Source organism: Phyllostomus discolor, chromosome 1 (assembly GCF_004126475.2).
Source record: "Phyllostomus discolor isolate MPI-MPIP mPhyDis1 chromosome 1, mPhyDis1.pri.v3, whole genome shotgun sequence".
Classification (NCBI taxonomy): domain Eukaryota; kingdom Metazoa; phylum Chordata; class Mammalia; order Chiroptera; family Phyllostomidae; genus Phyllostomus; species Phyllostomus discolor.
Window position 1 is genome coordinate 90,568,237 of NC_040903.2, and position 25,267 is coordinate 90,593,503.

General features: G+C 38.8%; 1 protein-coding gene across 1 annotated transcript in view; it reads right to left on the reverse strand.

The window, feature by feature from the left end:
• Nucleotides 1-7,975: 7,975 nt before the first annotated feature.
• METAP1 (methionyl aminopeptidase 1) overlaps nt 7,976-25,267 on the reverse strand; it is an 83,650-nt gene continuing 66,358 nt past the window's right edge. The window contains exons 8-11 of the mRNA XM_028506149.2: nt 23,378-23,509; nt 19,998-20,141; nt 13,097-13,162; nt 7,976-11,432 (exon numbers count right to left, since the gene is read on the reverse strand). Coding sequence (XP_028361950.1) covers nt 11,269-11,432; nt 13,097-13,162; nt 19,998-20,141; nt 23,378-23,509 — 506 coding nt within the window. The 3' untranslated portion in view covers nt 7,976-11,268. The remainder of the gene's footprint in view (nt 11,433-13,096; nt 13,163-19,997; nt 20,142-23,377; nt 23,510-25,267) is intronic.

Genomic DNA, 25,267 nt, shown 5'->3' on the forward strand with positions numbered 1-25,267 from the left:
TCTCTGTCTGGTGCTGAATTTATTCTCATGGTTCTCTCCCCACTATCTTTATTCTTTAAAGGAAAGATGGAGGAAGCAGGGCAATAGTGAGTTGATGAACCTTATCTGCTGCTTTCCTCAGGAACTTTGACTTAAGAGTCTCGGGCCCATTTACTAAAGAGTAGATTTCCTTACACCATCTGTGGCAAAGTTAATCAGAACCCAAGTCAGCTTCTGTGAAATTATCTTCTTGAGGGCAGATACTATGACTTGTTCAAACTTACATACCCCCAGTTCCTAGTATGGCATCCAGCCCAGAGTGAGCTCTAACATTCATTGTTGAAACTACCTTCTATACATAAGTGTATGTGTGTTGTTAGCTCTATGCACTATTTCAAGATTTTAAAAATTATGGTTACTTATGTACTGAATATGCAAGTTCCCAACACTCATCAATTTTAACATTTTACCATGTGCTGATCACATTGCCTTTTTGGAAGTGGTCACCATTCAGAATTCAGTGTTTATCAGTCTCATGACTGTTACGCTTTTAGTACACAGTCATACAGTAAGTCCTCACTTAGTATCAGCGGACTCTTGGAAACTGCAACTTACTGCAAAAGGATGCATAATAAAACCAGTTTTCCCACATGTGAACTGGTAAAAACAGCTAATTTCCTACAGCATATTTCTAGTCACAAAAACATCAAACTTCTAAGACTCTAAACACTTCTGATTAAACATTGAAATAAATGTGAGGCATACATACGTCTGAGGAAGATGAATAAAAACAAGTCAGGTAATGAATGATTTTCCAACCCACTTATTCCAGTTCAGTGTCCTGGGTGGCCAGGGCATTTCTCTGCAGCTCAGGACACAAGGCAGGACCCCCACCCTGGACAGGAAGCCCTCAGGGCACATTCAGAGTCACTTATGCTCAGACTGGGACAATGAAGACAAGCCATTTGCCTCATGCACATCTTAGGGATGTGGAAGGAAACCAGAATCCCCAGAGAAGACACACGGATGTGGAGAGAATGGACTAACTCCACACAAACAGTCACCCTAGTGGGGAATTTTTTTTTCTTACCAATGCTAGAACAAAATGAAGTTAAAGAAAACCAGGTTATTCAAGGATCTGCTTTACCTCGTTTTTAGTGCACTTCACTTTGTGTTTCCTTGATGCTGGGTTGTTTTTTGTTTTGTTTTTTTGTTTCACAAATTGAAGGTTTATGGCAACCCTGTGTTGAGCAAGTTGTAAGCAAGTTTATCAGCACCATTTTCCAACAGTATTTGCTCACTTTGTGTTTGTCACATTTTGGTGATTCTCACAATATTTCAGATAGCAATTCCTCTAATGGGCCTGGGCAAAGTAAACTGAAAACCTAGAAAGGATTTGCCATTTTAGATGCCATTAAGAACTTTCCTGACTCGTGTGAAGAGGTCAAAATAACAAACAGGAATTTGGAAGAAGTTGATTCCAACCCTCATGTGTGACTGAGGGGTTCAAGACATCAGTAGAGAAAGCAACCGCAGATGTAGAAACAGCAAGAGAACTAGAATTAAAAGAGGAGCCTGAAGATGTGACTGAATTGCTGCAATCTCACGAGAAAACTAACAGATGAGTTACTTCTTAGGAATGAGCAAAGAAAGTGGTCTTGAGATGGAATCTACTCCTGGTGAAGATGCTATGAAGATGGTTGAAATGTCCACAAAGGATTCTGAGTATTACCTAAACCTAGCTGACAGGACAGTAGCAGAGTTTGAGAGGATTGACTTCAATTTTGAAAGTTCTGTGGGTAAAATGCTATCAAACAGCATCAAGTGCTACAGAGAAATTGTTCATAAAACGAAGAGTCAACTGATGTGGCAACTTCTTTGTCCTCTTATGTTAAAGAATTGCCACAGCCACCCCACCCTTCAGCAAGCACCACCCTGATCCGGCAGTGGCCATCTACAGGAAGGCAAGACCCTCCACCCACAAAATGATTACAACTCACCGAAGGCTCAGATCATGGTTAGCACTTTTTCACAACATTTTTAAGATTTGTACATTCTTTTTTCAGACATAATACCATTGCACTTAATAGATTACAGTATAATGTATACTTCTCTATGTATATAAATCTGTGTGATTTGCTTTATTGCACCGATCTGGAACTGAACCTATAATATATGAGGTATGCCTGGACATACCCATAAACCCTCCAATCTTCAGTATTATGCAGCATTTAAACCTGATACTGGCTCATTCTGCAGCTTTTTTCAATCACTGTATGTGTAATCTGTGTTATTTTGTGCTTAATCTGTATTGTATTTGAAATTCTCACTCATTAATTTTAATACCATACAGCAATGTTCAGTTATATGAGCTAATATTTGGCTGTATGAGAATTCATCTGTTCTCCAGGTGATGGTATAAAGTTGTTCCAACTGTGTCTGTATCGCTAACAACACTGCAGTGAGACATTCTTGTACATTATGCTCATTGTGTTAGGTGCTTAGGATAAGCACATTTTAAATTTACTAGAAGTTGACAATATTTTATCATGACTTTGGTTTGCATTTCTCTTAATTACTAAAGGTTTTCATTATATTGGCCATTTATATTTCCTTTTCTGTTGAGTATCTGTTCACATCCTTTGCCCATTTTTTCTATTGCATTATGTCTGTATTTGAGTAATTTGTAGGAAGTCTTTATTTTAGTTGCCAATCCTTTGTCAGTTTTATATTTTAATATATTTTATATTATTTTTATTTTACTATAATTATCAGTCTTTTCCTGGTTCTATTAAGTAACACTTAAGGTTATTTTATCTTGAGCAGTATAAAGAAGCAAACAAAAGTGATTGACATATTCTTACCATCCAGGTAATCTGATGTCATAAAAATAAACACATGAAGCAATATATCCAAGAGTTAGAAAAGTCAAATATTAGAGGTCATATGAGAAAAGCCACAGTCCCTTCTCCCCCAAAGCCAGGCAGTCACTGTTAATTCTGCACAGTCCCATAAGTTTCTATGCATGTAATAGCATTTCTATGCTTCCTTTACAATAACACAGAGAAACAGCATTAACACCATTAAGTGTTCTTTTGTTTGTCCACCTGATAGAGTATTTTAGACTGTTTCTGTATTGCTGCATCAGATAGGCCATGCAGACATCCTTTGGTTACACTGAAACCAGGTACTTTTTTAAAAAAACTATTTTTTATTGATTTGGCTTAATTGTTCTCAAAAGGGTGTGTTTCTGAGAGAGCAAATTGAGTTGGTTGGAAAGAGGAAAAGTGGAAGCACGGTCAGGGTTCTCCTCTTTAAATCGTTGGTGCATCAAATGGCTAGGCAGTGCATCCTACCTTCTCTTATTTAACCTAGAGCGCTGGAGACAGTACGGGCCCAAGTGGCCCTGAACTATGATCCTGGGTGAACTGGAAGAAAGGGGAAATTAAAATTACGTTCTACCCCAGCAGCAGGAAATGTGCTTTTAATCTGGTTTGGATTAGCCCAGCTTCCAGGAACAGAGTGTGTTAATGCCTTGGGCAAATGCAGTAACAAAATGGGCATGTAGGGTAGTATTGGCAAGAGCTAATAATCCTTTAAAAAGTTTACTTCCTCTTTTTTTCCTACTATATGGATTCTTGGATCATGGGAATATAAAGTATTCTTTATTAAGAGCCTTTTAATACATTATTTTTAGTGACATCTAGAATGTTACATATATTGCTAAACTAGTTTTTGGAGGAAAGTATATATACAACACAGGACTAAAAAATATTCACTCTACACATGTCTATCCTTGTCCAAAATTAGGATCCTACTACCTTAGAAATATTTTTAGAATTTTTTTGAAAATATCTTCAAACTGCTATCTTGGACAAAAGACATATAATTTTAACATACATATAACTTCTGTATATTTCATGAAAACGTAAAATGTATTTTTTTAAGTTAAGGATCTAAAATGTATAATGTTAAGAATTCTAAGCAGCTTCATTTTTATTTTTTGATAAATTTTCACATACCTAACATTTTTCAAATTTCTGCATTTCCATTTTCAGCATGTTGGATTATTGTGCTTTCTACTTAACCCACTTAATGATGTTCACTGAAGACAGTTTTTCCACACACAGGCATGTGTGATTTGGAGCAAGTTCTTTTTTACATACACAGGGATTCAACAACATGTAAAGTAGAATGTGTCGTCTGCGGCCATACCACCACCCTCAACGCACCCGATCTCACCTGATCTCGGAAGTTGAATGTGTAGCATGATGATGTTTTGTGGAATGGAGGTGAGGAAAAAAACTACATTATGTCCAAAACTGTCATGAGGAGCCGATTAATGTGTGTAAAACTCACACTAAACAAAAACATACACATAATGCTTACTATCATGTATCCATTTGGGATGTAAATTACATGTAACTCAAAATGCTGTGTTGAATTGGGGAAGGGGGACACATTTTCCACGCACAGAACGCTTCAGAACACTTTCTGTGCTCGGCCGCCAATCTGCGAAGTCCAAAAGGAACTGGGCCTGCAGTCATCTCGCTGACCTGGGACAAAGACCAACTCTGGATGCCGACAGTTTTGTTTCAATTAACATTCAAGATCAGATTCTCTGTCAGCAAATACTTTTAGAGAAAAGTATACCTCAAACGTATTTGGAAAGCATTTTATTAAGTATATTTCAAATTATTTGGACAATAAATCCATAGAACTATTCCAAGGAAATTATGTCTTTAGAGAAACAACTACAAAATGAACAGGGATATACAAAGTCCCCCACTATACCAATTTCTTTTGGTGGAACTTTTCGGGAACAAAGCAGATGAGATGGAAATTTTAAGCAGATTGATACTTACCAAACAGGACTCCACAACATAATTCTCTGAGATGAGGTAAATACACACGTTCCTTTTGAGAAAGAAGTACTAGTTCCATAGAACTACCTCCAATTTAGACATGGACTAAAATACCAAAAATAATCAAGCTATGTTAAGGTAAAACAGTGGAAATTTGGATTAAAAATACTTTGATCTCTTTCTCGAATGAACATTTTAATACTGTCCATGCTCGGCTATTGTGTCTCCTCAGAATCGCCTAGGGCTCATATTGACTGGAAAGGTCTCAAAAATTCTAGCCTGAATTTCCTGTTGACCTCTGATGCAACTACTAAAATAAAGCAAATCTGCTGTATAGTCACACTATATATAGATAAAAACACTTGCTAAATTGTGGTTTTGCCCACAAAAAGATCAGTTATGGTGGCTCATCCTCCCGTTACTGGCAAGGGGACCTGGCCCTGAGTGCATCTGCCTTGGGCCGGCTGGTAGTGTGTGGGTTGACTTCCTGCAGGAAAGATTTCGCACTGAGTCCTGGTGATTTTTAGAGTACATTTATTAAAGCTGGGGAGAGTGAAACGAGGAAGGGCTTAGGATACTGGAAGCAACAGGAGAGGGAGAGCCTCAGCGGGGCTGCCTTGGCTCTCTAGAAATGTTACAGGGAAGCAAGCCTTGATGGGGCTGCTTCAGTTCACTAAAAAGTCGAATAGCGGGCATTGGGTCAGGGTCAGGGGGTTAGGCCGGGACGACGAGGTGTTGCTGCCCACTGCTCCCTAAGTGCAGGTCTCTGGGGTCCCTGCGAGTTTAGGAGATGCACACCTGTGAGGGAACAGGGGAATGGAAAAGGTGCCAGAATGCTCCTGGGAAAAGCCTGTGCTGGGTCCTTTGTCTTGAGGCTTTTAATGGCTAAGTTCAGGGGAGGTCTCTGGCAGGATCTCCATAGAATATCAGCTTTGTGCTTTAGTGCCAAAATTAGATTTATTCTCTTACCCTCATCTCTCCTTGGGTGTGGTTAGCAAATGGCACTAACTGGATTTCTGCTATCTCCCAGAGCAGGGTGATTTTAAGCTATTTACCCTCTAGTTTAGGGAAGATAGGATTTACTAGATGGCTGCAAACTGCCTGTTTAATTATCTGTTTCCTGATTCCTGGCTGCTACTTACTAGTGCCAGGCCTGGGGCTGAGGCCACCTATTGCTTGTTTCAGAGGAACGTTGTGCAGCTTGAGCCAACTAAGACTAGCCATTCTTAGGGAAAAGCTGTTGAGTGGGTCCATAAATTGGGTGGGGGAGAGTCTCTGGTAATCTCCGAGAGGGATTTAACAGTGTTAGCCAGGTTGAAGGATTTTCAGATAGGGCACCAGCCTGCTGGCCCTGTGAGGGTTAAGGCCCAGAAGAGACAATGGCTTTTGCTAGCCTTGATGCCAGCGACCTCCAGTTCTCCCCATATGCCACTTGTGCCCCTCAAACCATGACCCTGGTGCTGGAGTTCAGAGGGAGTCCGAGTAGGTGATTCTGTGTTGGTTCTGTAAAGAGGAAGTACGTGAGGCTCCAGAAGTTTCTTCCACTAACAATCCCCACTGTTTTTTGCAGCCAGAAGTTGTGGGGACTTATCTTTCTGGCACTGGAACCCTGGGCAGGGGAACCTGGTGTGGGGCTGGGACTCCTTGCTCCTGAGATACCCCTCCTGAATTTTTATCCACCACATGTGGGTAAGGGATCAGCCTGTTGTGTCTGTGCCTCTCCTGCCCATCTAGCTGGATATTATTTCCATAGTGTCTGACTTCCATTTAACTCCATTTCTGACAGTCTGAGCGATGGCTGTTCAATAGTTTAGCTGTAATTTTGATGTGGTTGTGCAGAGAAATGAGCCCTGTCTGCCTGAGACACCATCTTGACCATAAGTCCAAATAATTTTTGAACCAATGCTCTGCACGCCCTCAGTGACATATATTCCAAGAATAAAAAATAAATTAAAAAAAAAAAGAGCCCTGGCTGGTGTAGCTCAGTGGATTGAGTGCAGGCTGCGAACCAAAGTGTAGCAGGCCATGACCCTCAGCAACCGCACATTGATGTTTCTCTCTCTCTCTATATCTCCCTCCCTTCCCTCTCTAAAAATAAATAAAATCTTTAAAAATAATAAATAAAAAGTCACACGTTTTGCACTTAATAACTTTATTGTAGTGATTTTCATGTAGTAATTCTGAAATAATTTTACATCGTACAGAATCAACCAAACTTTAAATATTGATGTTGTTCAAAACCAAAGCTCTCACCATCAGAGAAGGAAGACACAGAGAGGAGACAGGGAAGGGTGAGGAAGGCAGATGAATGTTGGATGTGAAATGGAAGTACCTGAAGGATCTCATGATGTGTAAACAATGCATTTTCTGGCTCTGTTCCCTGAAAGGGCCCAGAAACAATGACACCCTAGCAGCACCCAGATCTTCAATTCCAAATACCATCCCCCGCCCCAAAGAAAGTAAGTTTTTCCTTAAAGAAAATAGCCAATTACCAGCCTGAGGCAGGCAAAGTGTATGATAAATGTAGAATATCTTGCTAGAGCAAAAAGCAAGAAAGTGTTCAAAGACCAATAGGCACGGGTCAAAATAACCCATGAATAAGCTTAAAGGTGTTCTTGCTAATCAAATTTGAAACAATTACAGTAATTTAAATAGAATGTTTAAAAACAATCGATGAACCCACATTGATAGGTAGAGGGAGGAATAAACATGCTTCTTTGTAAAGACTGCCAGCTAATAATGTTGATGAAAAGCTAGATTTAGAAAGTACCAATTTGCAGCAACCAATGTAATAAAATAATGGACTCTGGCAAGGATTAATCAATGAACACTAAAACAACTGAGTGAACAGGATAACCAAATGGTTTCCAAGTATCTCCTCCCAGATTATTTCTTAAAATGAAAGATCTGACAGAAATCAAGTAATAAACTTATATTGGCAATAATGTGACAATGACATTATGTGCCTCCTGATCAGATGTGAAGCAATGAATGGGACATCCCACATGCTGTTATGGTGTCTCCTGCCAAAATGTTGAATCCGAAGGCACTCGTGAGATACCATCAGAGAAAACAGAATTCTACGAGCTAACTGGCTTGCTTTTTCAAACGTAAATTTCATATAAAATAAAAAAAAGTGGAAGAACTGCTCTAGAGTGAAAGAGACTACAGATACATGGCAACTCAATGCTGTAGCTTTGGATCCTGGATTTAAAAAAAAATAAAAGAAAAAGAAAAAGCTTTTAAAGAACAAGTGATGTTACAATGCATTGTAATACATACATTAGACCAGTTATTTTTAAGCAGTGTTTTTAAACATGCAATACTTGAGTATTTAGTCACGGGCATTGTCTTCTTTTCCTTTAGATTGCCAAATTTAAGAAATGACAACAGCCAACACAACAATAACTGTCCAGTGTAAATGAAACAAAATCATACTTTTTTTTATCAGATCAACAACAAATGTATTTTTTTGGAATTCTGCAGAATTTTAGTAATTAGTTTATGTGTGCCATGAGATGAAAAAGGTTGAAAAATCCCTGTATTAGACAATACGGTATCTATGTTGAATTCCTTGGGTGTGATAACTGTATTATAATTATGTAGGACACATCCTTATGTTTTAAGAAAGACATGTTGTAGTAACAATGGGTAAGTATGATGCTACTTCTTTCAAGTGAAAAGTGTGCTTACAGAGAGAGATGATGGCAAAAGAACAATTGATGAATACAAGAAAAGAATATATGATTATTTCATGGTAATATACTTTCAACTTTTCTGTAAACTTAAAATTTTCAAAATAAAAAATTGGAAGAAAAAATAAGCTAGTGACACCATGAGGGTACGGGCATTAGCAAAGTAGAGCATCCTGCTCTCAATTCTAACCAAATACAATGAAAAACCAGAAGTGATTATAGACCAAATTAAGGAATCAAATTAAGGTAGTAAACAAATTCCTAAATCTCCTCTTCCTATTAACTTATACAAGTGGATGGCAAGTGGTATAAAGGTGCTGGTAAATGAGCTCTAACAAACCTTAATCCATTTTATTGTGAAAACATATAAAATGAATTAAAAGCCTAAAATGTTTCCCTTTGAAAGGGGCATGGAGGACTGGCAGGAAAAAGAATATTTTAAAAGTTAATACAATAATAAATAAAAAGTTAACACATTGGCTCATTTTGAGAAGTTGGCAGAATGATGAAACTAGATGTTTTCTTATCTAAATCTAATAAACATCTATAGTTATATATATATATAGACAATTAGAATAGAGCCCATATTGTTTTAAATCTCCCAAACCGAGAAAAGCATCATCACCAGTAAGGTGTTTTAATAACAACAACAAAAAAACTATCCCACCAAGACTTTTCTCCTGGTGCTTCTTTTTAAAAAAGATTTTATTTATTTTTTCAGAGAGAAGAGAAGTGAGAAAAAAGGGAGATGTCGAAGTGCTATACGTACATTGATCAGCTGTCTCTTGAGCACCCCCAACTGAGAACCTGGCCCACAACCCAGCCATGTGCCCTGGACTGGGAATCAAACCAGTCACCTTTTGGTTTGCAGCCGGACACTCAATACACTGAGCTACACCAACAAGGGCCTGGAGTTTCTTGTGTAATGAATGATAGACAACAAATCAGCCCACACTTAATTCCACTATCAGCACATAAAATGCTCCCCTAAATTGCAGCATTCTCTGCCTTGACAGCTCTTAAAAAAACAAAAACAAAAACAAACCACATGGTTGCATCTCAAATGCTGCTGGTAGACTCTGCTCAACCAAACACAGTACTGGAATTTTTTATATGGCCAATAAACTTGATAAAGTATGGTCATGAGTTTTAGATTATGAAATCAGCTACCCCATTCCCACCATTTCCTCTGAAATGCCAAACAAATACAGCAAAGTTAATGACCACATGGCAGGATAATCACTCAAACTTTTTAATCTCCCTTTACACATTATATTAATATTCATATTGCAAGGCATTCCATTCACAAATATTACAGTTTGATAAAAAACTTCACACATATATCCCGGAAAATCTATACCAGATTCAGTCACTCGACTAAACATTAAAATAATAAAATGAAAACATTACCATAATTCTTTTAAAGCAGTAAGGTCTGAGGCACTCTGGGAAAGATGTTTTCGTACAAGTATAACATGTCAGTGGTATCAAGTTATCTTACAATACAGTCACCTGAATCCCAGTAATCAAGTACACTCTAAGGACAATGACTTTGATCTGATATGCCTTCACAGGATACAGTCGCATTTGGACTGAACTACTGAAAGGAACACAGATACTGGGCAGCTGAGGTCATTTCTAATGAGGTTCCCAGCGATGTAAAGGTGAAGTGTGTTTTCAGCACTCCAAGGACAGCTGTATCCCTACTGCAAGGCAACAGTCCAATCTTTGAAGAGTTTTCTTTCTCATCACAACCAGGTTTACTAAATGTTAGAATCTAACATCTCACCTGACTTACTGTGCTCAATGCTGGAGAAATTTCAGAACTGGCTTTCCCGATCAACTTCCACAGTGCAACCTCCACCTTTCTCTGAATGTCTCCAAGGTGTGCCCTTGAAATAAAATAGACAGTGGAAGAAAGGGAACTTTGTTCCCCCCATTTTGACCAAATAGAGGTCTGAAATAGCAATATATTACAAAATCTTCATACTCTGCAACAGCCACTACCACTTGGAGCACGGCTATTTTTGCCATAAACTAGATTTCAAAAAACCTAATAACCTTTTTCCAGAGTGAATTTTGCCATATCCATTCACTGACACAGACTCTGAATGCTTCCTTCCACAAAACTACATGGGTAAATAATTAGCATGGGGGAGGCCGATTCCCAGTTAAGAATTAAATCACTGCAAACTGTGTGTCCATTTATGACAGCTTATGACCCTGTTGGAGCAGAATCAACATAAACTCCAGGTCATATAGTGTTCTGTAATTACATATATGAATTTAAAATGTATACATATATATTTCCTATATAGTAAAAAAAATCTGAAGCAACATATGTTGCTAAAGTTTCAAGGATTCTCACCTTCCACATTCATCTATCTGGAAAGCAGCGGCTCCTGATGGCCCAGTTGTGGCAGTGATAAAAGCAACTAGAAGCAGGTTTAAGCAAAAGTGCTCAAAGGACAAATGAGAAAACAAGGGTGCAGCGATGTGGGGAGGGCGGGCAGGGGAACACTGAAAGGAGTTGAAAAATGTTTCCTTTATTCTTCTTGGCTTTTCCAGACTCAAGACAAGTTCTTGAGGATACATGTCAAATGTGGTAGTACTTTCTTATCTATAGTCAAAACAAAACAAGTAAAAAATTTCCTCTTCCATTCTGTACTCTCAATAAAAAGCACAGTATAGCCAGAAGGTATTACTGAGATGTGCCGGCTTGGGAGAAATTAAAACTGGGACATGAAGTGAGGCCGCTCGCTGTCCAGCCGCCGGGTCAGGATTTCACAGCCAGTGTCCGTGACCAGCAGGGTGTGCTCGAACTGAGCAGACCGCTTCCCGTCTCTCGTCACCGCGGTCCAACCATCTGGCCAGGTTTCATCCTGCCATCCACCTTAAACAAACAGAAACAATTTCTTAATTCCATCCCTCAGTTTTCTAAATAAGCTCTAGGTAAGTGTATCTGTGCATTCTATGTCACTAGATATCACAGAAAACCAATCAGAAAATTCACTATTAAGATTTCTATTTATACTTCAACTAAGTTTTAGCTAAAGCCTTTGATGATACTTAAATTTACCACAGATGTGTTTTAACTTGACATGTTTTATACTTCCCAAATATCAAATCAAGATGATAATTCCAAAATAAAGGCACTGGGTTTGGGTTTGATTTTAGAAAGTATATTAGCACCACTCATCACAAACGTACAAGAAAATAAAATGAATGAATGAATTTAGCTCTTTCCCAGTATAACTCTGGCATCTGACTAAACTATAACCAGTATTAATATAGATTATCTCACTTAATGCTTACCGCAGCCCCGGGGAGTTGGCAGGATACAAATTGTAATTTCCATTTTATAGAAAAAAAGGCAGCCTCTCAAATGACCTCCATTGTTCCCTTCCTCCACATGAGTGTGGGCTGGATTCAGAGACTCACTTCTGAGAAAGAGAATCTGGTAGAAGCAATAGGATGTTTCTCCCAAGTTTAAGTTATAAAAAAAGACTAGAAGGATCCAAAGAAAGGAATATCCTTTCCTACACAGCCCTGGACACACTACCTACTACTACTGCCTCACTCTACATCCCCTAATCCCAACAAAGAACTGGCAGAAAGAAAGGTGAAGGCTTCATGAAGCAGACCCAAGTTGTCACTCTGACACCTCAGTGAGGAGCACTAATCATGACTCTGAGTTTGTCATCAGTGCCACATGCCCATCACAAGGAAAAACCACAGTGAGGTCATAAAACTGCCAGGGCTAAGTGTGTATGTACTGTGCTTTCTCCCCAATAGCTGCATGACACCACCTGATGGCATGAGTGCAGACCCTGAAGAGGCAAAACACAGCTCAGGACGTTGGAGTCCAACAAGATCTGCCATGTAACTAGCTAAATGACTACAGGCAAGTTTCTTAACCTCTTAAAGAATCAGTTTCTTGTAAAACGGGGACGGCACCACCTCCTAACTGGTGGGTAACTAAAGCATTTGACTTTGCCTAAAAGTGAGTGGGTCTACTTTTCTCCTCCTCTCCACCCCCAACCAATCCCACATGTCAAGCAAGAACTTCTACACAGGCTTGATGGTGGTGTCTAATGATTACAATGCAGGTCCTGGCTGGGTAGCTCAGTTGGTTAGTGTGTCCTCCTGATATGCTAAGGGTGCCAATTTGATCCCTGGTCAGGGTGTAGACAAGGAGCAATCCATGAGTGCACAGATAAGTGGAACAACAAACTGATATTTCTTTCCTTCTCTCATGTCAATCAATTTAAAAAATTAAAAATTAATTATGACAATGCACCCGTTGCCAGGATCTTTATGAAAAGGGACCAGGATTTAAGTACTATGGCATCTACTGACAGCAGCAGAGAGCAGTACTTGCTTCCTGGTCAACCCTTACAATGATTAGCTCTCCACATGGCGCTAAATCCAGTTTGTGACAGGACAGTGAGTGGAAGTGAAGCAAAAAGCAAATAGAGGAGAATACTATTTTGTGCATTAGTAACCAAAAATAAATACAAATTCAATTAAAGAACACACAGCATCCTTTGTTCTCACCTTCACAAATCATTGGCTCAATTGTAAATACATGGCCCGCCTTCATCACTCCAACTGCTTTATTTTCTGAAATTAAAGAAATAAAAAACAATCTCAAAACATAGTGTAGTTCTGAAAAACTCACTGGAAAGAATATACAACTATATTCCCCTCAGTGATTCTTAATTACCTTCTCCTCTCCTGATTCACCTTTTTATAAAGTAGATCGTTCAACAAATGATAAACACCTACTTTGGAACAGATACTGTCCTAGGTGTAGTTCATTCTGCTTGTTTTCTCTAGGAAAATACACAGATATCCGTAGTCTGAATTTTTGATGTGATTATCGCTTGTATAAAAGGAAAATTCCACAAATTTATGTTGTAGTAGGATTAAATTGCAATCGTAGAACCGAAGTCCCATTACTCACCCCCTCAGGTGGAGCTGTTTAAGGGTGTGTGTGGATGCGCAGCAGGAGTTGGCCACAGCCCACAGAAACAACTGCCTGATTTCTCAAAGTTTTTTAGGTTGTACTCTTTCTCATAACTTTAAAGGGGAACAAAGTCTCTGAACACTAACCTATCTATTTTTAATGTTGACATGACTACTCCTTTTTATTTGAAATCAGAAATTCCACTTCTTCCCTCCATACACTGTTTTAGCTTTTTGTCCAAGTTCACTAATAACGGTATTTTTCAGGACCATCATGAGAAATACAACTATGAGTTAAAGTGTCCAGATCTGCCACCTGCCCCCCAACAAAAGGCCAAAATTTAAAAATAGGGATGGGCCTTTTGAGATAATCTCAGACAAAAGGGAATAACCTATTTAAATTTCTAATTAAAAAAAAAAAAAACAATTAAGGGACTTCCAGCAAAGATGGAGGCATAGATAGATACACTTTGACTCCTCTCACAACCAAAAGAAGGACAACAAATTTATTTACTTATTTAAGATTTTATTTATTTATTTTTAGAGAGGGAAGGGAGGAGAGAGAGAGAGAGAGAGAGAGAGAGAGAGAGGGAGGGAGGGAGGAAGGGAGGGAGGGAGGGAGAGGGAGAGGGAGAAAGAAACATCAATGTGCAGTTGCTGGGGGCTGTGGCCTGCAACCCGGGCGTGTGCCCTGACTGGGAATCGAACCTGCAATGCTTTGGTTTGCAGCCTGTTCTCAATCCACTGAGCTACACCAGCCAGGGCGACAACAACAAATTTAAAAACAAAAAATAACCAGAACTGCCAGAAAATTGAACTGTATGGAAGTCCGACAACAAAGGAGTTAAAAAAGAAACATTCATCCAGACTGGTAGGAGGGGCAGAGGTGGGCAGCTAGGGAGGAAAGGACTCGCAGCAAGGTGTTGGCTGGAGGACCAGACGGTCCCACATTTGTGTGAGGCTAAACCAGGAGGAACAACTGGGGACCAAGACAGACTGCGCAACCCAGGGTTCTGGTATGGGGAAATAAAGCCTCAAAACTTCTGACTAAAAAAATCTGTAGGGCTTGAGGCAGCAGGAGAAACTCCCAGTCTCACAGGAGAGTTCGTTAGAGAGACCCACAGGGTACTAGAACGGACACAAACCGACCCACCGGGGAATCAGCACCAGAAGGGCGCAATTTGCTTGTGGGTAGCAGGGGAAGTGACTGAAAGCCAGCTGAGAGCTGAACAAGCAGCACTGTTCCCTCTCAGACCCCTCCCCCAAATACAGCACCACAATGCAACCATGTGGGCTGCCCCTCCGTAGGTTGCCCCTCCCTGGCAAATAACTAAGGCTCCACCCCTTACTATGTAACAGGCACGCCAGGACAAAGAAATATGGTCCAAATGAAAGAACAGATCAAAGCTCCAGAAAAAATACAACTAAGTGACTAAGAGATAGCCAATCTCTCAAATGCAGAGCTCAAAACACTGGTAATCAGGATGCTTGCAGAAATGGTTGAGTATGGCCACAAAATAGAGGAAAAAGTGAAGGCTATGAAAAATGAAATAAAGGAAACCAACAGCGAAGAGAAGAAAATCAGGACTCAAATCAGCAGTTTAGAGTAGAAGGAAGAAATAAGCATTCAACTGGGACAGAGTGAAGAAACGAGAATTCAAAAACATGAGGAGAGATTCAGGAACCTCTGGGACAACTTTAAACATTTCAGCACCCAACTCATAGGGGTGCCAGATGGAGAAGAGGAAGAGCAAGAAATTGAAAACTTATTTGAATAATGAAGGAGAACTTCCCCAATCTGGCAAAGGAAATAGACTTCCAGGGAGTCCAGGAAGCTCAGAGAGTCCCAAACAAGTTGGACCCAAGGAAGCACACACCAAGGCATATCATAATGACATTACCCAAGATTAAAGATAAGGAAAGAATCTTAAAAGCAGCAAGAGAAAAGGAGACAGTTACCTACAAAGGAGTTCCCATAAGACTGTCAGATGATTTCTCAAAAGAAACCTTGTAGGCAAAAAGGGGATGGAAAGAAGTATTTGAACTCATGAAAGGCAAGGACCTACATCCAAGATGACTGTCCAGCAAAGTTATCATTTAGAATGGAAGGGCAGGTAAAGTGCTTCCCAGATAAGGTGAAATTAAAGTTCATCATCACCAAGCACTCACTATATGAAATGTTAGGGAGACTTATCTAAGATAAAGAAGATCAAAAATACAAACAGTAAAAAAGCAACAAACTCTCAACCATCAACAACCTAACCCTAAAAAGCAAAAACATAAACAAAAATGAACTAAGCAAGCAACTAGAACAAGAGGAAATTCACAGACACAGAGGTCACATGGAGGGATATCAGTGGGGAGGGGGAGGGGGAAGAATAGGGGAAAGGTACAGGGAATGAGAAGCATAAACGGTAGATACAAAACAGAGGGGGAGGTTATGCATAAGTACAGGAAATGGAGAAGCCAGAGAACTTACATGTATGACCCATGGACATGAACACTAAGGTGGGGGAATGATGGGGGGGGGGGGGTACAGGGTGGTGGGGAAGAAAGAGGAGAAAAAAACAGCACAACACTAATAGCATAATCAATAAAATATATTAAATAAATTAAAAGTATATTAAAATGACAATCAGAAAACACCATTGTTTTCACTTGGTAAAAAAATTAAAAATTAAAAAGTGAAACAAACAAACAAACAAAAAAGACAGGTAGCAGCCCCAATAAATGAATGCCTGCATTTGCTTGTCCTGACCAGCAGATGGCAAAGCATGGCTTTCAGGGTTTTTTGGTCTGGTCGCTGGTCTTCATGATGGTGAGTTTGGTAATCAATGACACATGTCCACTGTGGCTGAATTTACTAAACACCATACTTCTGGTGTGGTCTAGCCTCACCCACATCCTTCTTTGTAAATAGCTATTATGCTACTTTCTACTACCTTAGGTATTGCCAAAATTAGAGGAGCAAACATAATTTTGACATTTTATTTCTAATCTTATCAACTTTCTCTTCTAATGTCATGCAATCAATTACAACATACACCTAATTGGTAGTATTCCCTTGAGTCTATCAAAAAGAAAACATGCGTGTCAGTATGGTGTCACGGAAAAAGCTGAGCTGTCAGCTAAAGCAGCACTGGCTGCGTGCAGCTAATGAACACTTGAAACGTGACCGGTCAGAGTGAGACTCGCCATAAGTGTAAAGCTAATCCCAATTTTGAACACAAAAAAAGCATATAATATATATTAATAACTTTTACATTCATAAAATGTTGAAATGGTATTTTGAATGTGATAGATTGAATAAAATACACTATTACTTTCACCTATTTCTTTTTCCTCTTTGAATATGACCACTGGAAATTTCTAAATTACATATGTACCTCATCAATTCTATTGGACAGCACTGATACAGAGAACCTGAGACCCACCCTATTTCCGCCGCTGGTTCACTACTCTAGGAAAGTCAGAACTCCCACTCACCTTGACTTATGGTTTCAGTTTCTCAACATATCTCACTCAACCAACACACATTATCTGAGTAACTACACTATTGCAGACACTGTGCTAAGTACTTCTTGAAAAATTTATACCTGCTCTATCATCTACCTCACAAAATTATTATAATATGCATCCTAAATGTAGGGCATTATCATTATTACTTCCCAACCATTAATAACTTAAAGAAGCAAACAAACTCTCATCTAATAGGGACTTCTGTGACACTGAATGGGGTTGAGGAAGTTACACAACAATTTCCTGGTTCCTCCCCCAGCTGATTAGGAATATGGAGTCACAAACCAATGCAGAGATCATTTACACTTCAAAAGGCCTCTGCTCCACAAAGAGTCTCCCAGAAGTTTCCTCTAACACTCCCTAAGTGAAAACATATTCTGATTTATGTGAACCACGTGACTTTATATAAACATATCAAATGTTTGAAATGAAGCAAACCTAACTCACCCTTGGCTTCATTTTTTAGAATTTAAAAAAAAAAATTCTAATTGAAGGGTTTTAAAAAAACAACAAGTGGTATCTCTTGTACATCAGTGGCACCCTATTTTGCTGACCCCAATGTCTCTGACACATCCCCTTCTCTCACAAATTCTATCTTTTTTGGTCTCTCTTTATATAATCCATACCTAAACCTGAGCCTGTCACTTCTGCAAGTAAGGGCACTTTTTTCACCCACCACCCCCCACCCCACTTTTTATTGACACAGGCAAGGAATGCTACTATAATCAGAATATCTACTTCCATTCTGTCTAATGGAATGCACATCAGCTGATTTATAAGGTTTACCAGGAAGGAATGAAGTCAACTAATTTTCTGTTACTAGCCTTGTTTCAAGCACAATCCACAGCTTTAATAAAAAACAAAAACAAAAAAATTACAAGGTCTGCTAATAAATGCTTATTGATCTACATCAAATGCTGCACCCTAAACAACTTCTTCAGCTCCTCCCATTAAGTCACTTCTCACTCATTTCCCTTCCTCTACAAAACTATCAATGTCTAGAACTCGAGCAACTCGCTGCACCATGCATGGGCTGACTAGTGACACCGGTCCCCATCGCCAATACATTCTAGATACCACTGCCAAATCTGTCTGTCCAAAACAGCATCTTCACCTTGCCATTCCTCTGCCCAAAAATGTTTCTGAAAACCCCTACAAATAAAGTCAAATATCCTCAAGCTGGCAGTGTCTATTCCTAGTTGTTAACACACAGAATACTGAGCCAAGCTTATATTGTCTCTGTTCAGTCTCAACATGCTTCCCCTCCACTGGGAATGCTCTTGCTCATCTTCTCCGCCAAACCAAATCTCGGCCATTCTTTACTTCTCCCAAAGGACCCAGCACCAAATGCTTCAGTCTTCACTAGGCAGCACAAAGTACAGGAGAAGACTGACCCTAGAAAGCCAGACAGAAGCGAGGTACAAATCCTAGCTCTGGCATGTATTTACTAGTTTGTGTGAAGTGAGTAAATAAATTACTTCTCTAAGCACAGAATATGCTTTTTAAAACAGGGCTAAAAAATTAGGCATAGAGTTGCGATGATCAAATCAGATAAGGCAGAAATGCTCAACCTTTTTCATCTCATGGCACACATAAACTCATTACTAAAACTGTCGCACACCAAATACTTTCTTTGCTGATTTCACAAAAAATAGGTATAATTTTGATCCATTTACAGAAAAAAAAATAGGAATTACCTACCCTTTTTGCTCCAAAGAGAATTTTTAAAAAATTGGGTGTCCATACTTGTGTGTAAGGGTTCCTGATTCTAAGAATTAACCAATCAGGCAAAACCTTATCACACAACATAATCAGTAAGATGCAACTCAGTTGTATGACCTATACATTTATGGTTCACGACAGGGCATTCACACCAGAGAGCTATTGTATTGACTGTTGACATTTTTTTTTATATGACAATCTAGGGGAAAAGAGGTCAGTGCCCCTGACTAAGTAGTCAGGTACTGCATGTTTTAAAAATTCTTGAAGCACACCAGTTGAAAATCGCTGATAATATATATTATCATCATCACCATTCTTTAAGTTATTATTAAGTACTTTCCATGTTAAAATATCTGACTTAATCCTAATTGACAGTTCTAGGGTAGGTACCAGCTATTCCCTACTACTGTACAGACAAGAAAACTGAAATACAAGGATATATATGAAAGTGTCTATATAGCAGTGGCTCACAAATATAATTGTTAAATTCTTTCTCAGGTCACTTACTGTGATCAGCTTTCATTTCTAGCACTAAATAACGACTTATTCTTGCATGTGTTACAGCTCCAAGAAAAAAGGCTTCTGGAAGACACTAATTGTCCTACACTTCCTTTGTTACTCTATGACACAGCATTCAACTTGAGGAAAGGCACTCTGTGTATTGTGCTTTATTTATACCAACAAATAATACGTATCTGACATACACTAAAAACTCAAGTCAAACCAAGATGAACCAATTTCACTTAAGGAAACAGAATAGGTATGCAGCAGAGACTGTTGGCTATTCACCAGAATTAGTTTACTTTTTTTCCAGAGTACTCAGCTGACATTCCTAACCTCCCTTGCAGTTAGTATAGCCATGTGACTAAATTCCCGCGAATGAAAAGTAAATGTGATTATCCCGATTCCAGGCTGAATCATTAAAACCTCCAAAGATCCCTCCATGCTTCTCCCCTTCCTCCCCAGTATCTATAGATTAGGAGGGCAACTCCCAAAGTGATCTTGAAAGCTACAGGTTAAAAATGACAGAGCCTAAGTCACAAAATAACTGCCCCAGCCCTACAGTGACCAAACAAACACACATGCTTTGAACTGTTACAGGAACAACACAAACACAGGAACACCTACTGTGTCAGAGCAAATATACAGGCCCTGTTCAATACTTGAAAACATTTGCTGAATGTTTAATATTTGCTAAAAGTTTGCTAAACATTTGTTAGCAAATACCAGATGTTTGGACAGTACTTACTGGCATAGTGGGGTACATTGGGGGCCGTATGAAAAAGTTTGTGGATTCCATGCCCACAGTAGCTTCGAACAACTGAAAAGCCATTTGCTTGGGCATGTTTCTGAATAATGTTTCCCAATTCTCTGTATCGAACACCAGGTTTCACTAAAAAGGAAGAGAAGACTTATGAAACAGTAACAATAACTAACAAGTACAATATAATTACTTATCCATGTGCCAGGAACCCTTCTGAATGCTTTAGAGGCGTATGTGCTGAAACCTTCAGATGGGAAACCCAGGCATTAAGAGGATATTCTGGCAGTACATGGCAAAGCTGCAATTCAGACCAGTAGCACCTCAGCTTCCTCCTTTGATGTGTAAAAGGACCACCTGCATATAGTAAATGTGGGAAGGCATTTTTTGTTTTCTGGAAAAAACAAAAAACAAACAAAAAAAACCCCCGAGAGAATGGAAAAAACACTTCTCTTCCTCTCCTTCCCTAAGGTCCAGTGAAGTGAGCAGAAGAGATTAAGAGAGGAAAGAGCATCAGGAGAAAAAGGAATGTTCATAAAGCAACTTGACTTGTCCTGAGTTTCAGTCTCTTCTTATCAACTCCTCAAAAGAATTACCTTCTTGGGACTTCTTTCTCCCCATAAAAGTGGTTCTCAAATTACTCATAGCTGCCTCTAGGGGTAGGGTACAGAAAGGTACTTCTCACTAGCACACATTTCCTACTTCATTTAATTTTTATGACTTACTTCTGTTTCAATAAAAACCACAACAAAAGAAGTGGTTCTCGTTGCTGTTACAGCTCTCCTAGCACTGAGACCCCTGGGAAATGCAGCCATGGTTCTGGGGGTCCTCCAACTCCCTAGTCCCCTACCTGAACCTCATTTCCAACCTAAGATTCAGGTACACCATTATCTTCTCCAGCCAATCAAATTTCTGGGCAAATAGCTCAAGAATTCATTTTAATTAACATTTACTTGCTCTTAACCAGATGTCCCAAGGTGACTTTTGAGGGGGAGAAAGGTTAATGATTTCAAGGAACTATGCTGACTTTCGTAAGAATTTTCTTGCATTCCAATTCAAGCCTTCCTACCAGCCCCAGAAAATGGGAAGAAAGGCAAAATTTTAACCCATGTTGCACACAGTATGAAGAACATCCCTATTCATCAATAACGAGGGACAATGAAAGGGGAGATTTCTCCCTAACTCTCGAAGTAGAGACAGTTCTGGTTCCAAGGGTGCGTAGTAGTATCTGGAGATATTTTTGGCTGCCACAACTAGGAGTGGTGGTGCAAATGGCATATGGCAGGTACAGACCAAGGATGCTACTAGGGAACCTACAGTGTTCAGGACCCTAAAACAAAGAATTATCAAATTCAAAATGCCATTAATGTGTAGGCTGAGACACCCCATTCCTGAAGGTTAATTTCAACACCTGGTCAAGCTCTCCAATGCTCTGTACCTTGGTGAGCAGCCAAATGAGTGAAAATTGGGCATCAATGATACATACAAAAGTATTTAGTGCCTTCCAGAGATTAAGCAATTTTTGTTCTTTTCTGGCTATGTTATAATGACTTTGGTTTCTGGTAGTTTCTTGGTTAAGTTTCTTCCCTATGTCTCTGTAAAATATTTCAACTGTCTGGTTATTTCAATCAACTCAGAGAGAAGCAAAAAAGATATAAACTTTGAACACATTATCTGGCACAAACCCTAACAATTATTTAAAACTAAAGTTTCCACAAATGAGAAACTAAACACTGAAGTTCTCACCTCACAATACCACCAGGAATATTAAAGCAGTTATTTTAATAACAGTGAATACATAAAAAATCTCACACATAAATATCACATGCTTTCATTTGTCATTCCTCCAACTTCATTAAATTAATAAAAATTTCATTATCTGCCACGCGTGTTAAATGAACTAAAGACAATAAAGACAATGGATCTGTTACTATAGATAACTATATGTTTAAACCAAGAATCTTGTCCTATCCAATACTTTGTTGATGACAGATCATGGTTTTTTTTTTTTTTTTTTTTGGTGGTGGAGTGGTTGTGGAGGGATGCGGACAAAACACTGAACAATAAAGCTGAGATGCTGTGGATTTCAACTGGAAGTTGTTTGGCCTCAAACTATACCATTTGGTAATAGACTGTTAATATTTGCAACAAGACTTTCCTTCTCTCTCCTCACAAGCTAAGTCATAAACAAAAAATGTGGATGAACTGTTTGTATGGACAAAGACAGACTGAGAAAAATCCTACAGAAATACATCTCTACCCAAAGATACTATTCATTATAGTAGTAAGACATCTAGAAAACATAAAAATCCAATAGCAGAATAGTTGTAGAAATTTTTATTTTATGGAATAGACAGCCATTAAAAGAATGCAGTAGCCTTGGCCAGGTGGCTCACTTGGTTGGAACATTGTCCCACACACCAAAGGATGTGGGTTCGACCTCCAGCCAGGGCACATACAGGAAGCAACCAACTGATGCTTCTCTCTCTTTCTTTCTAATCAATAAACATATCCTCAGGTGAAGATTAAAAAAAAAAAAAAACATTTTTAAAAAGAATGCACCCTGACTAGTGTGCCTCAGTGGGTTGGGCATCATCCTGGGAACCAAAAGGTCACCAGTTTGATTCCAGGTCAGGGCACATGCCTGGGTTGTGTGTGGGCCAGGTCTCTGGACAGGGGTGTGTGAGAAGAAACCGACTGATATTTCTCTCCCACACTTCTCCTTCCCTTCCCCTTTCTCTAAAAATAAAAATAAAATCTTAAAAATAAAAATAAGAGAATGCATGTACATATATGCTAATTTAGAAAGATCCCTAAGCATTATTAGCTAAAAAGTACCCAATTACAGAATACTACCAATATCATGGTTCCATTTATCCTCACTAAACATATACACAGAAGTATATATGTATGTGTGTGTGTGTTAATGCAAAGGAGGAAAAAACCTGTTGAGAGTTTTGTAATTCTAGAGAAAAGAGATATAAAAAGGAAAGAAAAGAGGCAAGCATAAAGGAGACCCATTCATTTTTCCCTCATAATCTAGCATTGTGTTTTAGTTTTTATGAGAACATAATATTTATGAAAGAATAAAAAAGTAGGAAAAAGTTTACACTCAAGAACTATCCATACATTCCTCCTCATCTATCAGCCAAAGAAAGATAGATCACATGAGACAAAGTAATTATTCAGTTCATCCTCATCGAGAGATCCTGAATCTTCCTTCCACAATTACTATGAGAACCCAAAGCTCACTCAGGTGAGCAGGAGGCAAAGCCTGGCAGGGAGAGGAATGCCCAGTGCAGTCAGTAATGAGTCATTAAAGACCCATCAACACACAGCAGTTCCACTGGGCACCCAGCTTGGCAGACCTGCGTCGATGGCTTGCATCAGGCACTCATATGTAGTCTGAACCAGCTTCCGTGCTCCCTCATCTACGTCTCCAACAAAAAACGTCTCATTCAGGTCTCCATGATAACCATTGCGGTAAAGAGTGATGTCCACTGCAAAAGAATGTGCAAATATAAAGACCACATTTGTTTTTATTTCAAAATTGAAGTCATTTCTCCAACATGACAGCATCAAGCAGCTTTATGAAAAAGATAACTTCTGCATTCTCAAATTAGATCCCAATGGATATATAGTTACTATGCAATAGGCACCTTTATCTACAATGCAACTAAGCTCACTGTGAAGGACACAGACATGGTCATGCAGTGCAAAGCCAGATGGTGGGCTTTTATATTATACTCTTATAAAGTAGTAATCAGATCATTTATGGCAGAAGAAAAATGCAAACCTGAATTAGTGACATTAAATGGAAAAGTGCAACATTTGACATTAAACAGAAAATAATGCTTTATTATCTGCAACCGTTTTTTTTCCTTCCTCCCAGGAAATCGTCCACTATTCTTTACTTATTTTTCAAAAACTCATTTGCCTTTCACTTATTTGTAAGTATTCATCCTTCTGTGTCCCCATATTTAAGAATACAGATTACTGCCACAGGATAATACATTAAATGTACACTAGACAGCACATTTTTAAACCATGAATTCTCAATCAACCTACAATGTCAAAGTACAGGTGGGCTGGCTCTAGCATAATACACACATCCCTAAAAAACCTCACATATTATGCATGTCATAAATAACAGGATTTATATGGAAAACACGGTTGGGCAAATCCCTCAAAACCTATGGAAGTTCATAAACAGATACTCTAACTAAAGCAGTAACAATCCAAATAAAAAGTGTTTCCACTGTCATTCACAGCCAGCATCACTGTAAGTGCATTCTGTGCAGCCTTTAACACTTGGGTTCACACCTCCTCGTTCGATATGTAGGTCCTTGAAGATGCCAGATTACTAAAAAGACCAAGATCATCAACATTAAAAATACTGGGTGGGGCAAAAAGTTCGTTTGGCTTTTTCTGTGAGATAGCTGTAGTAGCACTTGTCTTCAACTTCATTAGAAACAATTTTGTTAGACTGCATTGTGACAGCTGTCATATCAGCATACATTAAAAAAAACATCAAAATTGATGAACTTTTGTGTATCTATTTTAATACTGAAGATGGAAAAATACACAGTATTTTTGGCATTATTATGCTTTATTATTTCAAGAAAGGTTAAAATCGCAACTGAAACAAAAAAAAAGATTTGTGCAGTGTATGGAGAAGGTGCTGTGACTGATCAAACATGTCAAAAGTGCTTTGCGAAGCTTCTGCAGGAGATTTCTCACTGGACGATGCTCCACGGTTGGGTAGACCAGTTGAAGTTGATAGGGATCAAATTGAGACATTAATTGAGAACAATCAACATTACACCATGTGGGAGATAGCCGACATACTCAAAATATGTAATCAATAAAGTTATTGCTTAAAAAAAAAAGTGTGTCTTTTATCTTATGGAAAAAACGAAATGGACTTTTTGGCCAACTCAATACCATCAAGGGAAGCCTTTTTCATCATTTTTTTTTTAAATCACAGAGGAAAATATCTGGGCAGCTTCTTCCTCTGCATTTGCAGCTTTCCAAGAAAGCTTAACTTCTTACATGAAGAAAGGTACTTCTGGAGTATTTTTAGCTTTTTTTCCTTAAGATCTTCATATATCACTAAAGATTTCTCTTTCTCTTCAAAAAAGCCTGCCCTGAACTCATTCAAAATAATCAGTGGACTAAAAGAAAAAGGTGGAAAATCCCACTTGAATCAACATTACTCCCACATTTCACTGACATATTTATCAATTACATGAGATAAT